This window comes from Hemibagrus wyckioides, linkage group LG02 (assembly GCF_019097595.1).
Source record: "Hemibagrus wyckioides isolate EC202008001 linkage group LG02, SWU_Hwy_1.0, whole genome shotgun sequence".
Classification (NCBI taxonomy): domain Eukaryota; kingdom Metazoa; phylum Chordata; class Actinopteri; order Siluriformes; family Bagridae; genus Hemibagrus; species Hemibagrus wyckioides.
In genome coordinates, this window is record NC_080711.1 from 9152288 (window position 1) to 9172048 (window position 19761).

Here is a 19761-nt window from a genome sequence, read left to right on the forward strand (position 1 = left end):
AAAAATGTGGAGAAAAAAAACAGCTTAATATAATGTGGATACATATTATCTGTGCTTCCTAACACATACAGTTATGCATTGAAAAAGATAAAAGCGAAAGTGAATGCCAGTTCTAAGAAAGCACACCTTGCAATGCCTTGTTTCTTGATATCATGTCAGTTTTGCATTCATCTAGTAGTTATATAAGCTAAAATTGTGAGTAACTAGTTCTAGGAGGGTGTGTTATCAGGTTACACAGGTAGAGGAGGTCACAGTATACATATATATATATATAGACTCAAGATCATGGAGATTAATTTGTGGAAAGTTGGATGTGTTGTTTGAACTCTAGTGCTTAATGCTACAGATAGGTGTAAAGGAAATCCTTGTGTCTATAGTGGATTATATTTAAAGCAAGACACTACAGATTAATTGGATTTTTTTAAATAATAAATATAACAATTTATCCAGTTTATAAGAGGCGACATCTCAAAGACACATTTCTTATCATTTTTTAATAAGAAATAAGAATCATTTATTTTTAAAATATTCACTTAACTGTGAAGAGACTCTGAAGTAAAAGACTGCTACACACAGGAAAATTGAATTGAATTCAATTCAGTTCAGTTCATTGATTACTGATCATACCAATGGCCAACTGATGTGTTTCTATATATATATTTCTATATATAAGAACTTCTTTCTATATATTTTTTACTTACTGCATATTCTTTCAAGTAGGCTCTTATGCAGTTTGCGTTAATAATGTAATTTATCACCTTCACTCTAATAATTATTTTAATTATTTTACATGTTAATACGTTAGGGAGTGTTGTAGTAGATGATAACTATAAACATAACTTTGAGATTTGTTTAATTTGGTTTATTAACATAACCATTGCCACTTATGCTATATATATATTTACCTGAATATGGGCCTTGCCTAAACTGCTGACGCAAACCTAAATGCACAGAACTGTATGTCTATCTGTCTAGGAACCCAAACCACACAAAGCAAGTTTCATGAAGACATAGTTTAGGATGAATTGGAACAGTGAGTGACATTGGATGATCAAAAGCACATATGATTGTGATGATCAGGTGTCCACAAACTTTTGTCCATATAGTGTAGTTGAAGGCTGAACAGTACTACTCAAATTCACACCAGTGTTTGCTCAAAGTTGCAGTCAGATTTTCTTGCCTGAAGCAATATCCTATTATATACAGTAAGTTCTTACATGCATAAAACATCGTACTGAGGTATTCAATTTCATTAACACTTTAGTTGTTGTTCTTCTTGTTCTTTCGGCTGCTCCCAGTTTGGGCTCGCTAAATCATTTTGTCAGCATGTTTCAATTTGGCACAGGTTTTACGCCAGATGCCCTTCCTGATGCAACCCTATTGAACCAGTGTTAATGTATTCATTGATAGAGACTTCAGAGCACTTTTGTACAACGCTCTGGATAACATTCAAACAGATTTTAGATCAATTTAAATTCAACTGTCTTATGGCAAGAGTCTAACTCTTTGCAGTGGGCAAATTTATCGGCTCAGCTAGGTCATGTGAGCAGTCTAACTGCATCGCATTCAGTGGTGTTTGAAAAGATCCTGGAGGTGATTACATATGCTCCTGCTAAGCATAGTTTAGATTGGCTTGAAGAAAGGTTATTGTTGTCCGCTCTGAGCTTGATGATGCTACCTACCTTCATGCCGTCTTCCACCTTCATGCAGGCGTCTCACATTTTTTTCCCCAGACCTCCACACTGAGGTGTTGAGGATGTGGAACAATCTTTATTAGGCCACTGTTATTCAGCCATTGTGGGCCTAGATGCACATGGGTATGTGGCGAAGTCTAGGGTTGAAGAGATGCTTGCAGCAATCTCTGCCCTATAGCGCATGAAGAAAGTCTGTGCTCTCATTGAAGCCCTGTCAGGACACAGTGGCGCTTATAGGGAAAGCCTACATGGCTGCAGATCAAGCCAGTGTGGTGCTACACACAATGGCTGTTTTATTGGTTGCCACTGTGGGGCAATCTGATGGAGATATAAGAAAAGGATGAAAAAGGTCTGTTCTTCCCTTGCCGCAGTGAGGAGCTAGGGCTATCAACCAGTAGCCAAGAGCCCCACCCCGCGCCTGCTGTGGCAGGTAAAGTAGGCTAACATTGCAGCTCAAGCCCCCTGCATCAGGGGAGAAAGGAATCATAATGCCTGAGGGTTAGGGTTTTTAGGGATGTCCCTTTATGGGCATCTCCACTGCTGCCTAACTTGCCGCCTCCGGTGCTTTGTGGGTCAAACATGTCCCCCCATAATTCCTGCTCCTAATGTGTTGCCTCCATGGATAGCCCCTGCCAGCTCATTGTTTCAAGGCACCAGACAAGGTGACACCTCTCTCAGACCTGGCAGCATGGAAGCTTCTGCTAGGTGTGTCACAGTGGGTTCTGGATACTGTGGGAAAAGGCTACAGAATCCAGTTCCCCTCACATCCTCCTTCTTTCAAGGTGTGCTGCCCACTGTTGTTGGCACAGACCAAACATCATTTCTCCAGGAGGAACTTCTTTCGCATCTGAGAAAGCCTATTCCCCTACCAGATCGAGCCTCTGGCCTTACAGCTGGCATTTCTTGGTTCTCAAAAAGAATGGGGGCATACCCAGTGCATCCATGTACTCAGTTATCCAGATATCTGGCTCATCTGGCTCAGTTGAGGGACATGGCAGCTGGGCATGCCGTGCTTGCCCACATGAGGTCCTTAGGCCTTAGGCTCAACCCAGGGAAGTGTGTCCTTTCTCCCTCTCAGAGAACACAGACCCCGGTTTCTCACCTTGTATCCCACTCTCAGGGGTGTCATCATCACAAGACTCTTTTGACAGACTTCCCCTTCTCGGGTTGGTGATTAGTCTTAGATAGATGTCCTGCCCATGGCATTTTGGAAAGCTCCTGTCTCGCATGGCACACAGACTGCCTGAAGATAGGGGCTGTGTTTCTAGTGCTGAAGCACTTCCTCCCAAAACTCAGGGGCTACTTTTAGTGGTCCCCTTCATCAGTCATTAGAGTGGTCTGAGTTTGTGCCCTTTGCTCAGGTTGGTGCACCAGATCTGGCTCTAGGTATAGACCAGATTACTTTTGCTGATAGCAATTTACACTCCAAAGTGCATGATCAGGAAGCAGGCTTCCTGCTGAGGCAGGGGCTGAGGCCCAGGGAATGGCATCTCCACCCATAGGTGGTGGAATGTGGAAGGTGGAGGTGCCAGGTGGAAGTGGCTTTGTTTACCTCTGAAGAGTTGAACCACTGTCCCCTATGGCTTTCTCTTTTCACCAGCCCCTTTGGGGGCCAGATGCTATGAGGCAAATGTAACTGAGGCTCCATCTGTACGCTTTCCTTGATAGCTCTGCTCATGGGGGTCCTAGCCAGGGTGTACTATGACTGAGTCCACCCGTTACTGGTGGCTGCCCATTGGCCCACCTGAGTCTGGCTTGTGACCTAATTTCCCTTCTGGATGGTGCTCCTTGGGTGATTTCCTTCAGGAGGAACCTCCTCTGTCAGGCACAGAGGGTGATTCTAAACCCCTGCCCTGAGATTTGGAACCTCTTGGTCTGGCCCCTGAGAGGGACCAGCTCCTAGACTCTGGTGTCCCGACCGATGTTGAACTTTCATCTCTGGTGTAATTGGCATCATCAAGATATAGTTCACTGCCCTGTTAGTACTGTGCTGTTCCTGAAGACATGACTCTTTGAAGGCCTATCACCCTCTAAATTGAGGTATGCATGGCAGCCATTGCTGTGAGTCATGTGCCTGTTCAATGGTCTCTCACTTTTTGTGGGGTGCCAGGCAGCTAAGACTTTCCTGCAGACTGTGTCTACCCCCCTGGGACCTCTCAGTGGTCCTGGCAGGGGCTTCTCTTAGCCCCCTTTGACCCAGTGGAGTCAGTCTCTGATTAGTTTCTGACCTTGGAAATGGTTGTCCAGTCTTTCTTCAGGCCTTCTGCCCTCTGCCCCACGAGTCGGCAGAGCAGGAGAGAATGCACCTGGGATATGCCCTTTGCTCAAAGGCATGGTGTAAGTCTTCTCCCTTTTTGTCTGCTTTGGTGGTTTCATAATTACGACCAAGAATTTCAGGCATTATTTTGTTACTTGAGTTTCAGAGATCAGAGGAATCTTTCAAAATAGTGAAGGAGAGTATATCTTTAGTCTCGTCAATGCTGATTTTTCACAATGCAATAATTAGCATTTTCCGATTTGTTCATATTCATATATTTACATCAACAACCATTTTATGAACGTACTGTACATTTTTACACCTTCAAAATTTTTGACCAAAATCGCATTGCCGTAAGCAAGATATGTATCTTGTAGTTTGTGTTATGGTTAAAAATAAAAGTACTACAAAAGCATATATATATATATGTCTCCATGTTTATAATGACAAAGAGGGTTTTGATTTTGTACAAAAGCAATTTAACTATTTGTATTACACATTTTAAACCAATGTAATAGTGGCTGTTTTTTTAAATACAATAAAACTTTAGTTAGTTTTGAGGATGTTTGCTTTTGTGACTTCCTTCTTTTCTATCAGAATATAGACAGGCTGCACTGAACAACAAAATTGTGGGTGTTGAAGATGCTGCTTTTGGCTCCTGGCCTTGGCATGTCATCATTTGGTCAGCAGTCAGCCTCTGTGGTGACAGCCTGTTCAATCAGAATTAGGTCTTAACAAGCGCTCACTGTTGGGAAAGGTATAGTATAGTGTGATATGCTTGAGAAAAAGTCTTTAATTTCTATACAATAATGATTACAGTATTTATTTGTGTTCAATGTGTGTAACGTATATAAGGTGTCCCATAGCTTACTGTTAGCAACTTAAAGCTGTTTATGAATATAAAATTTCTAAGCACACATAAGCATTTATAAATATATTTTGTAAATATAAAAAACTAATTAAATAAAGGATGGGTAAAACAGGCCAAATTTGCCAGCTGGTGTGATGGAGATTCAAATGTTCCAAACAATTGCTACTAATGTAATATCATAGAGATGATATTACTAAAGTTAGACAATTAGAAAACCTCAAACACGGAAAGAGTAAGGAGGCTGGAAAATATGCTACGGGCTTCAAAGCTGCAGCTCACAGCACTAATGGCGTTAGCAGCGCTAACAGCGCTATAGGCAGCACACACGTGGAGCATGCCAGAGAGGACAGCGCGTTCATCATCTCAGAGCACGATGTGAGAAAGGCATTCAGGAGAGTGAACACCAGGAAGGCAGCAGGACCAGATGGCATCACGGGTCGGGTTCTGAAGGCCTGTGCTGACCAGCTTGCTCCTGTGTTCACCGAGATCTTCAACCTCTCCCTGGATCGGTCTATAATCCCGACATGCTTCAAACGGTCCACCATTGTTCTGGTCCCCAAGAAACCCCAGCCCGCCTGCCTGAACGACTACCGCCCAGTGGCCCTTACCTCAGTAGTGATGAAGTGCTTCGAAGAGAATCAGAGACTTCATCACTTCTTCCCTACCTGCCACCTTGGACCCGCTACAGTTCGCGTACCGTCCCAACCGATCTACTGAGGACGCCATTGCACACCTAGATGTTTATATATATATATATGTATAATTTATTTATTTATTCTTCCTATTTTTCCATTTACATTTTTATTACCTATTTACCTATATCCCTATACTTTTCTTGTCCACACACTTTACTTTATACTTTATACTCTTCTTCAAATGTAGGACAGTCATAATAAGCATTTCACTGCATGTCGTACTGTGTATGATTTTGTATGTGACAAATAAAATTTGAATTTGAATTTGAACAAGGAAGGGTGTGTTATCAGGTTACACAGATAGAGGAGGTCACAGTTTTTATGTGTCTGGAATAAAAGAACTAAAACATTTCTAAAACATTTAGAGACACAGGACAACAGGAGACAGAAAACTACCTGAAACCAGAGGAGACTCAAGATCATGGAGTTTAATTTGTGGAAAGTTCTAGTGCCTAATGCTACAGGTAGGTGTAAAGGAAGTCCTGGTTCTGATTAATATTACATGGTGTCTATTATATATTAAATTTAAAGCAAGACACTACAGATTAATTGGATTTTTTTTTAAGGAACAGTGATTAAAATGTATACAAATTATAATGATGCATTATGATGAATTACATATTCACGTAATTGTGATGAGAATCTAAAGAGAAAGACTGCTACACACAGGAGAATGGTATTTTTATGTTGTTTATTATTATTTAGCTTTAGCTATCTTGAAGCTGTTACATGTCAGGTATAGCCATGGACACCAGTAAACATAAAACTGTAAAATAAAACTTTTTTATGATTGCATTAAAGTGCTTTTTGAACACTAAGACCAAAAAGAAAGCACTTTTTTACTGTTCTCTATTTGTCCTGGAGCTGAATGTATAAATTATGATAACTAACCATTGTAAGGACGCACTCGAAACAGGTGTAGCTGAATCCATATGCAGATCTTTATTATCCAAAACGGCAGGCAAGAATCGAAAATCAGAGTGGCAGGCAAAAAGGGTCAAAACCGGTAAACAAACACTATAGAAACAAAACCGAAACACAAAACCGAAACTCTAGGTCAACCAGGAACAGGCAAGGATCATACACGGAATAATCAAGGCAATCAATGGAGTAACGCTCAGTATGCAATGCAGAGATCATGATACTTCGCAGTGAACAAAGGGCAGCGTGCTGTTTAAATACCCGAGTACCGGAAGTCAGTTCAGTACTCGGGCGATGGCTCCCTCTGGTGTTCTGGTTCAGTATGCTCCGTTACAACCATGGCCAACTGATGTGTTTCTTTTTATATATGTGTTGTTTACTGTAAACCTGCATATTCTCTCAAGTACTTTCATATGCAGTTTGGATTAAAAATGTAATTTATCACCTTCAGTCGAATAACAATTATTTGTGTTGTAAATTATTAACTGTAAACATAACACAAATTAATCAGGTTTATTTACTTTATTTATTTTTTATGTCAGTGAGATTAAACATTTTCTTTACACAAACCGTCACTATACACTGTATGGCAAAGGTCATGTAGTTACCTGACTATCACACCCACATGTAGGCCTCGCCTAAACTGCTGACACAAAAACCTAAAAGCACACAACTGTATGTCTATGTGTCTATGAACCCAAAGCAAACAAAGCAAGCTTCATGTAGACATGGTTTAGGATGAATTGAAACTACTCAATTAATAAACTCCACTCTAAATCAGGTTTATCAAGATGTTTTCTATTTTTTGACTTTGTTTAATGCAGCATTGAGCCCCTTGTCTCATTCTCTTTTTTAGGCTCTCTCTCCCAGCCTGATGGTAAGCTCTTGATCAAGCAGCGCACACACACACACACACACATACACGCATGACTGAGGAAATGACTGCTAATATCAGTGGCCTGAATGTATATTTAAATTGAATTTACTGTATTTTGTATTCTGTATCTTTTATAATTTAAAAGTAGATGTTTTAATGTAGATGTCTTAAATTCTAATTATTAGATATAATATATAAGATGGGTCTGTGTGCTCCTGTGACCTTTTCTATCAGTGTGTGGTCAGGCTCCCCTCAACAACAGGATTGTGGGTGGTGAAGATGCGGTTCATGGGTCCTGGCCTTGGCAGGTCAGACTTCAAATTAAAAACTTTATTTGTGGCGGCAGCCTGATCAATGAGAACTGGGTCTTATCGGCTGCTCACTGTTTCAGAAGGTAAATGTGAAGTAATGCTTGAGAAAGAATAAACATTTAATAATAATGCAGGGGTTTGCCTATGATATACAATACTTTTGCCATATACAACACAAAAGGTTCCCCATAATGTTTTGTCAAATTTTATTACTGTTTATTGTCTGTATAAGTCATAATGAGATAATTGATAGATAGTGACATGCCAGGCAGCTAACATTTCAATCTCTCTTACAGCGATACTCAAATCAACACAACAGAAATCATTGTGTATCTAGGAATGGATGTATTATGGATGATAATGTATTATGCCACACTATGGAATATTTTTTCCTGCTTTAAAGTCCAGCTTGTTCTGGCCAGCTACAAGCTACAGAAACAGGCCAAGCTGGTCAACAGGACAAGTGTAAAATAACTTGACAGCTTGTATCAGTCTGATTAGGTCATCCTGTGTTTTTAATACAGGTATAGATGGGCAGAACAAAGGGACTTTTTGTAAAAATATGTTTGTAAAATTTTATTGTCTTCTCAGATGATCAGCTCGCTCAAAAACTGCAGGAGGTGCAGATGCCGGTTGTCAATAATAGTGACTGTGCAGACATATATGCACCTCTTCGTATCACAGACAAGATGATATGTGCTGGCTTTACTGAGGGAGGAAAAGACTCATACAAGGCAGGAAATATGGACATCATATATTATTACTTCATATGCCTTATTATTTCTATTCATTCTGTTTTTAATATAGTATCTGAAATTTTGTCTATTTATATGTACAGTTTGAGGAGGAGTGGCTCAGCTATAATTTCACTGCAATTTGTACATTGTATATAACTGTGTACATGATATTCAAAAATCTTGAAAAATCATCTTTAAATCCTGAGAATCAAACCTGAAATGTTAATTTGGGATATAGTACAGTGTCATGTGTCATGTGTTCATGCAGGGTGACTCTGGGGGTCCAATGGTGGTCAGACTGAATAAATCCTGGACTCAGTTTGGGATCGTGAGTTTTGGCTGTGCTTTACCTAATTACCCTGGTGTGTACACCAGAGTGTCTCGTTACCAAGACTGGATTTATAGGACAATCAGCAATGGTCAACTTGGATTTGTGACATTCTTATTCAGCTGTCATGTTTCCCCCATCTTCTTCTGTCTGTTTTTTTTTTTTATTTCTCCATCATCCCCTTCCTCTTCTCCATCTCTAACTTCTAGGTATGGAATCCAAATAAAGCACACATGCTCATACAAAATGATTAAGGGACAATTTACTGAGCAGATCAGAATACATCATGAACGCTTTGTCTAAACTGCAGTAAGAATGATTGCTAGATAATTGCTAGCCGTATAATCCCCAGAGTGTTGCTCCATTCTGATTCTCTCTTTGTCCCCTGATGTTACTTTTCTCAGCCATGCGTCTGGAACGATCCATGTAATCTCATGGAAGCATCTTTCACTGTAATATGAATTCATAATTTAAAGTTTTCTGTGTAAAACAACCAAGGTCATTGTCTCTAGTTAGTACTGGTATTCCCCTCTACCTCTGCTATATATAAATAGCTGTATATGAATCTACCCAGCAGCACCAGTTTAATTCCATCAGGTTTGCCTAATTGCACGCTACACTGTAAAAAATGTACGTGGAAATTACAGTAAAATACTGTGAAATAGCAATGGTAAAAGACTGTAAAGTCAAAAATAGTATATCACAGTAGTACATACATCAAATTACCGTAAATAAAGAAACAGTAGGTACTTTCATTTTTACTGTCCTAATATGTAAAAAATACACATTGTTACTGTGAAAATAGAAAATTTTGGTAAAATTAACGGTAAAATGCTGTAACTTCATAAACAAGTAATTACCCTAAAATCAAAGGTATTACTCTGTCTAAATTACAGATTTTGCTGATATGTTTATTTAAATTTACGATATAATCCTTTCACCATTCAGCAAAAATATACCTTCATTTCTACAGAAACAAGATGTTAAAAATATGGAATGTGTTTGTTAAATTAGGTTGATTTCAAATTAAAATATGTTTAAATATGGGTTGAATCTGATAATTAATGTGCTATATCCAATTAAAATGATTATAGGCTGTAATTGTTTGGGTGTTTGTGGTTGTTTTGTGTTTATGTTGTGTTTATTTGGGTCTGATATTGCCCAGGTTTATTTTTGTTGCTACAACTTGTACTTCAGTGAAGGCTTCACAGAAATGAACCACATTGTTGATTTAAGTGCTTTGGAGATGGTTACAAACATATCTTGTAGATATCTATCGGTTAATGCCCATTAAAGCCTGAGTTCATTTAAGGAAATGTTAGTTGAAATGCTCTGTTATCTTTTAAAGTGCTAGCTGAGGTTGTTTCCCACCCGGTGAATGGAGAAGAATCATAATCAGTGGCGGCTGTTAAGTGGCAATCTGCTGAGTGCTAATGAGACTCGTTGAGAATGCTCCAATCACATGAGGCCAAATATATAAAAACAACATTGATTCGCTAACGACACTGGGAGGGTTCAAGGACAATTTAAAACAAGCCAATCGGAGCTCAGCCTCAAGTCACATGCTTTTCAAAATTTTACGGACCAACACACATGAACGGAACATGGTTTTGTTTTTTTCCAAAAAAATTATTAAAATAAAAAGAAGTTGAAGTATTTCACTTCTGCAACATTTCATGTATGCATTTAAACTCCTGAGCGGTTATATACTTGGAGGAAACAACGTGCTGCCCGCTGTGATGACCAGGAACATGGTGAGATTCTAAACTCTTTATACAAGAAGCAAACCATTTTTTTTTTTTTTTTTTTTTGTATTTTAAAGATTGTGATTTTTGTTTTTTGTTGGCATTTTTGTTTTTTTGGCCAGTGGCAGTAAAAACACAGTGGAGAGAGATGGGATGATTTGCAGCAAAGGGCCTGAGCTGGAACTGAATCTTGACTGCCTGAAGAACAGTACAGTATGTGGTGCAAGTTCTACCAGGTGAGGCACTTGATTAGCCATTTATTTATTTAATATAGCCATTTGATTGTAGTTTACAACCTACATCGAGATGCTTGAGATGATTTTACTTTCAGTTAAGGCAATATATTTCTTGCTGTCATCTGCCAGCATCTTTCCTGTTCTACAAATCATCCCTTTTGATCAGACGCTGGTCTTGTCCAGGATAAATATCGGTAAGTGGTTGTACATTTGACTAGTTACTGGTCAGTGTTGTAGTAAACTTTGATTATTGATTGCTTCAGTGGAGGCAACTGTGTTTAGACTTCATGTCAACAGACATAAAATAAATGCTTATGATGACTTGTATGAAATGTTTCTGAAATGAGAACTTTTCTCCTTGAGACCATCAGTTTTAAAAAAATAAATAAATAACCTGCAAAACTATAAATTATTTAATCAATAAATATTGCCTTCGGTAATGTATAATTCATTGGAGCAAAGTTGAACATATTTGTGAACCACTTATTGGACAACTAGAAGGCTGTTTATCTCTCTGTAGGCATCATGCTTAAACACTGCATCAATCTAACATGTGCTTTGTGTATGTTTTCTGGCTGCAGAGAGGATCAGATCAGCCCACGGTGGACAGCATGCAGGTCCTCAAGCTGAACTAGTGACAGTACATGCTGTAACTTCCAGTTTCTCGAACATCATGTCCAAGTCTATCCCATGTCTTCACACAAGTCTGGACTAGTGACTTATTCCTCTTGTTCAACCAGGACAAGCCCTGATACATAATGTTTGTTTATTTCACCATGGATTATCCAATCATATGTGCTGTTTTTTCAAGATTTCATTACTAATTTGAGAGTATTGGACAAGGTATTTGATCAATTAAAACTGTTTTTAACACGGAATATGTACGTTTTCTTCAATATTTTTGTGCCTTGATTTACAATGGACCTTATTCATTTAGTAATTAATCATAAGTTGTTGATGGTAAAATCTAGGCAAACCAACTGTAATGCATTGTGTTGTACTGTGTTTTTTACGGTAAAATTCTGGCAACCACAGCTGCCAGTAACTTACTGTAAATTTGAACTTTACAATAAAATACTGTAATTTATGGTTGGTTTTTGAGACTGTAAATAGGATTACAGTATTTATTTTACAGTAGTTTACTGTAAACAGGTTTACATTGTCAAACAGTTCTCAACTGTGAAATTTACGGTTGCTAATAAAGCATACCGTAAAGTGGTGAACAGTGTCACTGTACAATTTACGGTAAAATTCTGGCAACCACAGCTGCCAGTATTTTACCGTAAAATATATGGATTTTTTTTACAGTGTAGCCCACTATCATTTTGGGGCTCATTTGGAGCAATGACTATAGATGACATCTTTAAAACTTTGTAGATTTACAGTGTTGGCAGCCCTAAATGTTTTATAAAGTGTATCAGACCTTCAGTTGTGTGTTGTTTACAGTAGGTTGCTCATTTTGATTTCTAATCCTGTGTACTGATATAACTAATTTACACTGAGTATTGATATAACTAATAAAACTAAACTGGCTCCAGATTGCAAGACTCCCATCATTTTATTTTTAAAGCAAACTTTAAAATGTCAATAAATAAAGACAAGAAATGTTTAATATTTTTAGGGGGAAAAAGGACGCTTTTGTTTTAGTCTCAACATAAAACCTTTTTTATTCCATGCGTTATTCATCACACTACTTACACATGGTGTAATAGCAGTGATTTGATGAAACAGATTTTAGATCAACTTAAATTCAACTTTCTGATGGCATGACTCCAACTCTTTGCAGCGGGCTGGCCGGCAGTATTTCGATGCTTTAAATAGGTTGTCTGGTGTGTAATAGTGACAGCAAACTGATCGTCAAACTCTGTTCCACTGATGCCATCTTCTGGAGGCTCTGTGACTTTTTAGGTTGAGCTTTCTTCTGAGAATGAGTTGCATGATCTGAGGGAGGCCCAATATGGACAGCCTGAAGATTGCTGTGATGGTACCATATAGATAACATAAATAATGCTGTAGGTGATCTCAGTTAGATAGCCTAGATTACACTCACTAAAACATATACCCAAGCTGTATCCATTATTCAGTGGATAACTTCAGATTTAAAGATTAAAAACTCTAATCACATAAAAAATGATTGTACTAAAGATGCTGTCATCACACATAGTACTTTTGGCTTTATAGTGTACCGTTATGGAAAAGTAACTACTCCTAATCCCACTTGTATCACCCAGAGGATGATAGGCTCACTTTGGTGTATTTTTTTGTCTCAAGGTTACTACCTCATAACAAGCATTCACTTCTGAATAGTTCATTATGGATCGAAATGTAAATCAAATTGCTGTGAGAGCTGCTTTGTGACAATGTCAACTGTTGAAAATGCTAAATAAACACAATGAAATTTCATTTAATTGAGATTCTTTATTTTATATACAGTAAGTTCTCACATGCATTAAACATTGTACTGAGGTATTCAATTTCATTAACTCTTAAGTAAAGTATAAAAACCTCCAACATAACATACAAACATAACAACCAACTACGATTACTCAAGTTATTTTCCACTCATAATCGAAATGATTTATAAGCAAAATGATGCAACTAACATTATCTCTTATCACCTATGTTTCTGTATCAGAAAACGTGACTAATACGCCCTCACATGCTATCAGAATTATCATAAATTTAAGTTTCCCAATAGGGAAGTTGCATGTGAATGACCTCTTACCTTGACTGGTCCCACCATATCTCAGGGCTAAGAGGTAGGTATACATCTAGACTCTTCTCTGTGTGGTGGAATGAACTTGAACATGTCCATACATCTGAGTCACTGACTGTCTTCAAATGATGGATGAAGACCTACCTCTGCCTGGAACACTTAAACTAGCACTTATTTTCCCTGTTTGTTTTATGTATTGTTGTATGTTGTATGTTAAGTTAAAAGAAAATCTACCAACACAGTTTTTAGGCTGATAGTATGCGTTAGTATAGTAAAGTATAGTATATGTATAAGTATAGTAAGTCTGTGACCTATTGAACCTGTGTTAATGTATTCACTGATAAAGACTTCAATGCACTTTTGTACATTTCTCTGGATAAGAGCGTCTGCCAGGTGCCATAAATGTAATGTACACTGATCAGGCGTAACATTATGATCACTGACACTGAGTATCTCCTCATCATGGCACCTGTTAGTGGGTGGGATATATTAGGCAGCAAGTGAACATTTTGTCCTCAAAGTTGATGTGTTAGAAGCGGGAAAAGAAGTTTGACAAGGGCCAAACTGTGATGGCTAGACGACTGGATCAGAGCATCTCCAAAACTGCAGCCCTTGTGGGGTGTTCCCGGTCTGCAGTGGTCAGTATCTATCAAAAAAAGGAAGGAACAGTGATGATCTGGCGAAAGGGTCATGGGCGGCCAAGGATCATTGATACACCTAGGGAGCGAAGGCTGGCCCGTGTGATCCGATCCAACAGACAATTTACTGTTGCTAAAATTGCTGAAGAAGTTAATGCTGGTTCTGATAGAAAGGTGTCAGAATACACAGTGCATGATGGGTCAGGGCTGTTTTGGCAGCAAAAGTGGGACCAACTCAGGTGGCAGGTGATCATAATGTTATGCCTGGTCAGTGTATTTGTGTCAGTTACGACTAAGAACCTCAGGCATTATTTTTGTGCTTCTGAGATGAGAGGAGTCCAAAACTTTCAATATAGCATAGGAGAATACAGTTTCAGTCTCTTCAGTACTGATTGACAAGTTTTGGTCATTTTTAAAAACTTGCCGATTTGTTCATATTTATTTATTTACATCAGCAACCATTCTATGAATGTCCTGTACATTTTTACACCTTTAAAATAGTGTTTTTGACCAAAATCACATTATCATCAGCAAGATATCTACTTTGTGTTAGAAAACCAGAAAAAAAAAAAAAAGAAATATGTAAGAAAAGCATGTGAATGAATGTAATGAAAGCATGTGAATCTGTTACTCACAAATTACCACTTCAGAAGTGAGAAGTTGGTTAAAAGGAAAACGGCTTCATGTTCATGATGACAAAGTTTTGTTTTGTTTTGTTGTTTGTACAAAAGCAAATCAACATTTTTGTATTACACGTTTCAAACCATGCCTTGTCACCATTTAGTATTACAGAAATTCAGATCCAGACCTCTGTTGAGGAAGTCAAGGATTTGATTCTGAAAATGCTTGGGATGGGCCAAGGTTAATAATATCTAATCCTTCTTAGAATGTGGTCAAGGTTCAATACATTTACAAGGTAGAAGTATAAAAGTATATCAGCAGTCTTCTATTCATAAAGGATAAGCTGTAAACACTGAATATTCGACATAAACACTATATGAGCTCCTTTTCTCACACTGATTTATTTTGTACTTATTATAACAGATATTGGAACCAGTGGAGCCAAGTCACACAACACACAGAGAGAGGTTTTACAAGACTGTTCCTTGACCATACTCGTTAACCTGACACAAGGGCTGTTACCTTGATGATTTACATTGCTAAAGTGTTACAGTCTTTGGGGAAATAAAATAACGTCCTTCTTCAATTGTATGTTTTTATTTATCAGGGTGTATTGTCTAATCCTCACCAACTTCTATTAAAAAAATGTATAAAAATAACTTTTGGTGACAAAAACACATCATATTTCTATATGTAAATGTTTTTTTTCTAATTCTAGTTCCAGATCTTTGACCATTCTACAGTGAAAAGGACTGTTTACTGTTTTGGAGATCCTTTAAGACCTTTAAGGAGTGGGTGTTCCACAAAATTCAGCCCATTTCAGACTGTTTAATATTCAGAAATATAAAGAAAAACCAAAGAGCTATGTTATGTGACCTACAGCCCTACATATTAATCAGTTGTATGGTGGTGCTTTCCTGAGCTTGTGGTAGTGTCTGTGAGGGGTTTAGTTTGTTCTGCCAGTGTCTAAAAACATGGTTAAGTGGATAAATTGTGGATAAATTGTACTGATCAGTAGGTTATGTGTTTGACTCCTAGGACTGCTAATCTGGGTCCTTAAACATGACTCTTAACCCTTAACTGCTTAGTTGTATCTGGTTAGATGTTGAAATTTGTTTCTTTGTACTTGTACTCTGCAAAGTGGCAATAAATTTGAATGTAATCTAATAAATAAATAAATAAATAAATAAATGAATGAATGCACTCCTATGTGGTCTAGACCAATGTGGCAAACCTCTCAGAAGGGTGTGTAAGCAGGTGACGCAGGTGAGGGAGATAAACTATATGGTTGGAGTACAAGAAAGAAACATCTTAGATTTGGAGGCACAGGACCTCAAGACAGGGAAGACTACCTGAAGTCAGAAGAGACACAAGACCATGGAGATTTATTTGTGGAAGGTTGTGGCTGTTGTATGTGCTCTGCTTCTTAATGCTTCAGGTAGGTGCTGGTTATGATGAACATTCAAATGATCATATATCCAATTATGCTCTCTTATACAAAATGATGTATTCTCAGATGTCTCAAGAATAGTATTAGGATACGTAGTTATGAATTGTATCTAAACAGCAATTATTGTTTTGATCAGAGAGAGAGAGAGAGAGAGAGAGAGAGAGAAAAAAAACTTTTTGCCACAATTACTGTCATTCACTTTTCTTATGCTAAATGAGTTTTGGTGTGTTGCATATTGCTTGGACTCTCAACCAGACATAACATCTACATATACATCACAACTGAAAAAAACTAGTTCCAATAAAATTCCAATAATATCAAACAGGATGTGGCAACGGCATCACAGATGCTTTTATTCTAATTTCACTATTGTACTAATTGTACTGTAAAAATTAGAGTATGTAGTACTGCATTACCAAAATAAATAAATAGATAGATAGATTAACATTAAGGGTCCAAGGTTGCAACTGAAATGATCCAAAACCGACACAGAAATAGAAGATGGAGGAACTTATAGCTCTCAGAAACATATGTTTTCTGAGTTTCTGAGACAGAATTTATAGGCTACTGCATTGAGAAAAAGATACAGTAGACTATTATCTAATTGTCCTATTTTTCCCAGGATCACTACACACAAACCTAGCATACTAAATTATGTCATTTCTAAAATAAATTAATTTCCGCTGTAGCACTTTCACTTAAATGTAATTAGAAAGTTAAACTCTTTTGTAATGCTGGACAGAGCATTGTATTTAACTCTGCTCTCTCTTCCTTTCCCATTAGGCTCATTTTCCCAACTAGATGGTAAGTTTTGGATTAACATGCTTTAATCAACACAAACATACTTAGTTTATGTAGGAAATAATGATGCCATTATTTTTTTTTTGCTATTTATCACTGTTTACCATAGTGAAAAAGATTTTCCATAATTGTATTTAGCTGTATATGTGCCTATATACAGGTACATGTCAGGTTAATTATCCGGCACCATATCCGACACAGTGGTATGCATTTAAAAGAATAGTTTATTGCTTTGTTCATTGATTATTTCTGTTTTCTACCAGTGTGTGGTCAGGCTCCCTTGAACACCAAGATTGTGGGTGGTACAGATGCTGTTGCCGGTGCCTGGCCTTGGCAGGCCAGCATTCAGAGCTCAGGCAGGCATTTCTGTGGAGGCAGCCTGATCAATGAGCTCTGGGTCTTATCAGCTGCTCACTGTTTCCAGAGGTGTGGAGGCAAAAACTCATATAATCATATCCTTGATTGTATAGACTACACACAAGTAATAGAATACACACACACAGACACACGACCCTTACTAAAATATTTATTTAGCCATATTGTGGATGTGCTTTTAACGATCATTCAAGGCCTCAGCTTTTTATTCATATTACTATTATCTAAATAAAGACGCACACTAGCAATAATGATGTGGGCATTCACATTTAAACATCTGCAACAATTAATCTAAATTGTCCTATAGTTTAATGGAAATATGTTGTATGACTGTTGGTTAGATAAAGTATGATGCATTACATGGCAGCCAGTATAGCAGCTAATTAATTATTATTGAGATTCAGTCTGACTCAGCCTCTACTTTGATTTTCAGCCCTTTTTTCCTGGATTTCACAGTCGTTCTAGGGTTGGAAAATCTGGAAGGGCCTAACCTGAATAAGCAGCAAAGAAAAGTTCAAAGAATGTACAGTCATCCAAGGTATAACTCTAAAACTAATGACAATGACATTGCACTACTCCAGCTCACATCTCCAGTGACTTTTACAAGCTATATCAGGCCGGCATGCCTGGCAGCAATCAAGAGTGAATTTCCCCAAAAAACTAATGTCTGGGTTACAGGATGGGGTGACATTAAATCTAATGGTAAGTGCTAAACCACAATCTATGCACTGCATGCTTAATTACTTTCTTTTTTCATGTTTAAACTTGATTTGTCAAAGCATGTTGGTTAAAGTTCATCATGGATCTTCACAGTGGATCTGCCATCCCCCAAGACCCTGCAAGAGGTGCAGGTACCAATTGTCAGTAACAGTGACTGTGCCCAATCTTACGGACAAGATGTCATCACATTCAATATGATGTGTGCTGGCCTCACTGAGGGGGGCAAGGACTCATGCCAGGCAAGAAACCAACACCATCATATTATATCTGGTCACAGTACAGGTTATGTGGTAGATAAACAGACCTGTAGCTAATAGTTTGTTGTTCTTTGCAGGGTGATTCTGGAGGTCCAATGGTGTTCAAGCATAACGAAACCTGGGTTCAAGCTGGGATTGTGAGCTTTGGCTATGGCTGTGCTTTACCTAATTACCCTGGAGTGTACACCAGAGTGTCTCAGTACCAAGACTGGATTAAGAGCTTCATCACAACCAAACAACCTGGATTTATTGCAGTCTCCAATGGCAATCGTGGGTCCCCAAACCTCTTTTGTCTGTTCCTTTCTTTCTCCATCATCCTCTACCTCTGCTCCTTCTCTATCTTCTAGTGATACGAAAATGGAACAAAAAAAGCCAGAAAGGGCTTTTCAAAGATTTGTCATTCTTCTACATTTTTGTTCATTTGACCTAATTCTACACCACTCCCAATTAATGTACACTGTGATACCAAGTGAGCTTGAAGCTAATGACTGCTGAATTGCACATCCAATATAAGTAACATGATTTCACCAAATAAAATATCTCCAAAATCATTTAAAATATATCATTGGTTTACTCATTGACAGCAATCACATGATATCTCATAATAAAAGATGAAATTGTGGAATTACTGGAACACCAAAGAACTATCTACTTGCTCATTCCTCCAGCATAAAGTTTTATAAGAAGGTTAATTAAAAAAAAAAAAAATCTTGCCACAATTACTGTCATTCACTTTTCTTATGCTAAATGAGTTTTGGTGTGTTGCATATTGCTAGGAATCTCAACCAGACAGAACATCTACATATTCATTTACAGAAGACAAGAATAAAAGACACATCTGTCCTCTAGTGTGCCACAACTAAAAAAAAATCCAATAATATCAAACAGGATGTGCCAATGACACAGTTTTCATATCATTGGATCAGCTTAACCTTTGACAAAGTATGATTTCTTTTAACTTTCACTATTGTATTTTAGAATATAGAGTATATACACTGCCCAGGCATAACATTATGACCACCTGCCTAATATTCTATTGCTCCCCCTTTTGCTGCCAAAACAGCCCTGACCCGTCATGCACTGTGTATTCTGACACTTTTCTATCAGAACCAGCATTAACTTCTTCAGCAATTTGAGCAACAGTAGCTCGTCTGTTGGATCGGATCACACGAACCAGCCTTCGCTCCCCACGTGCATCAATGAGCCTTGGCTGCACCATGATCCTGTCTCCGGGTTCACCACCGTTCCTTCCTTGGACCACTTTTTAACAGATATTGACCACTGCAGACCGGGAACACCCCACAAGAGCTGCAGTTTTGGAGATGCTCTGATCCAGTGGTCTAGCCATCACAATTTGGTCCTTGTCAAACTCACGCAAATCCTTAAACTTGTCCATTTTTCCCGCTTCTAACATCAACTTTGAGGACAAAATGTTCACTTGCTGCCTAATATATCCCACCCACTAACAGGTGCCATAATGAGGAGATCATCAGTGTTATTCACTTCACCCG

General features: G+C 38.1%; 2 protein-coding genes across 2 annotated transcripts; both read left to right on the forward strand.

Annotated features, from left to right (window-relative positions):
• The first annotated feature begins 5938 nt into the window (after positions 1–5938).
• LOC131370065 (serine protease 30-like) lies at positions 5939–9321 on the forward strand. Its single transcript, XM_058417106.1, has 6 exons — positions 5939–5981; positions 7295–7315; positions 7550–7709; positions 8030–8091; positions 8218–8360; positions 8632–9321. The coding sequence occupies exons 1-6, from the start codon at positions 5939–5941 to the stop codon at positions 8992–8994; spliced, it is 792 nt and encodes a 263-aa protein (XP_058273089.1). The 3' UTR covers positions 8995–9321.
• A 6626-nt stretch (positions 9322–15947) lies between these two features.
• Positions 15948–18910, forward strand: LOC131367182 (tryptase-like). The gene is made up of 6 exons (XM_058412454.1): positions 15948–16085; positions 16881–16901; positions 17162–17324; positions 17707–17975; positions 18087–18232; positions 18328–18910. Exons 1-6 carry the CDS (start codon positions 16025–16027, stop codon positions 18595–18597), a joined length of 930 nt encoding a protein of 309 aa, XP_058268437.1. The 5' UTR covers positions 15948–16024; the 3' UTR covers positions 18598–18910.
• The last annotated feature ends 851 nt before the right edge of the window (positions 18911–19761 follow it).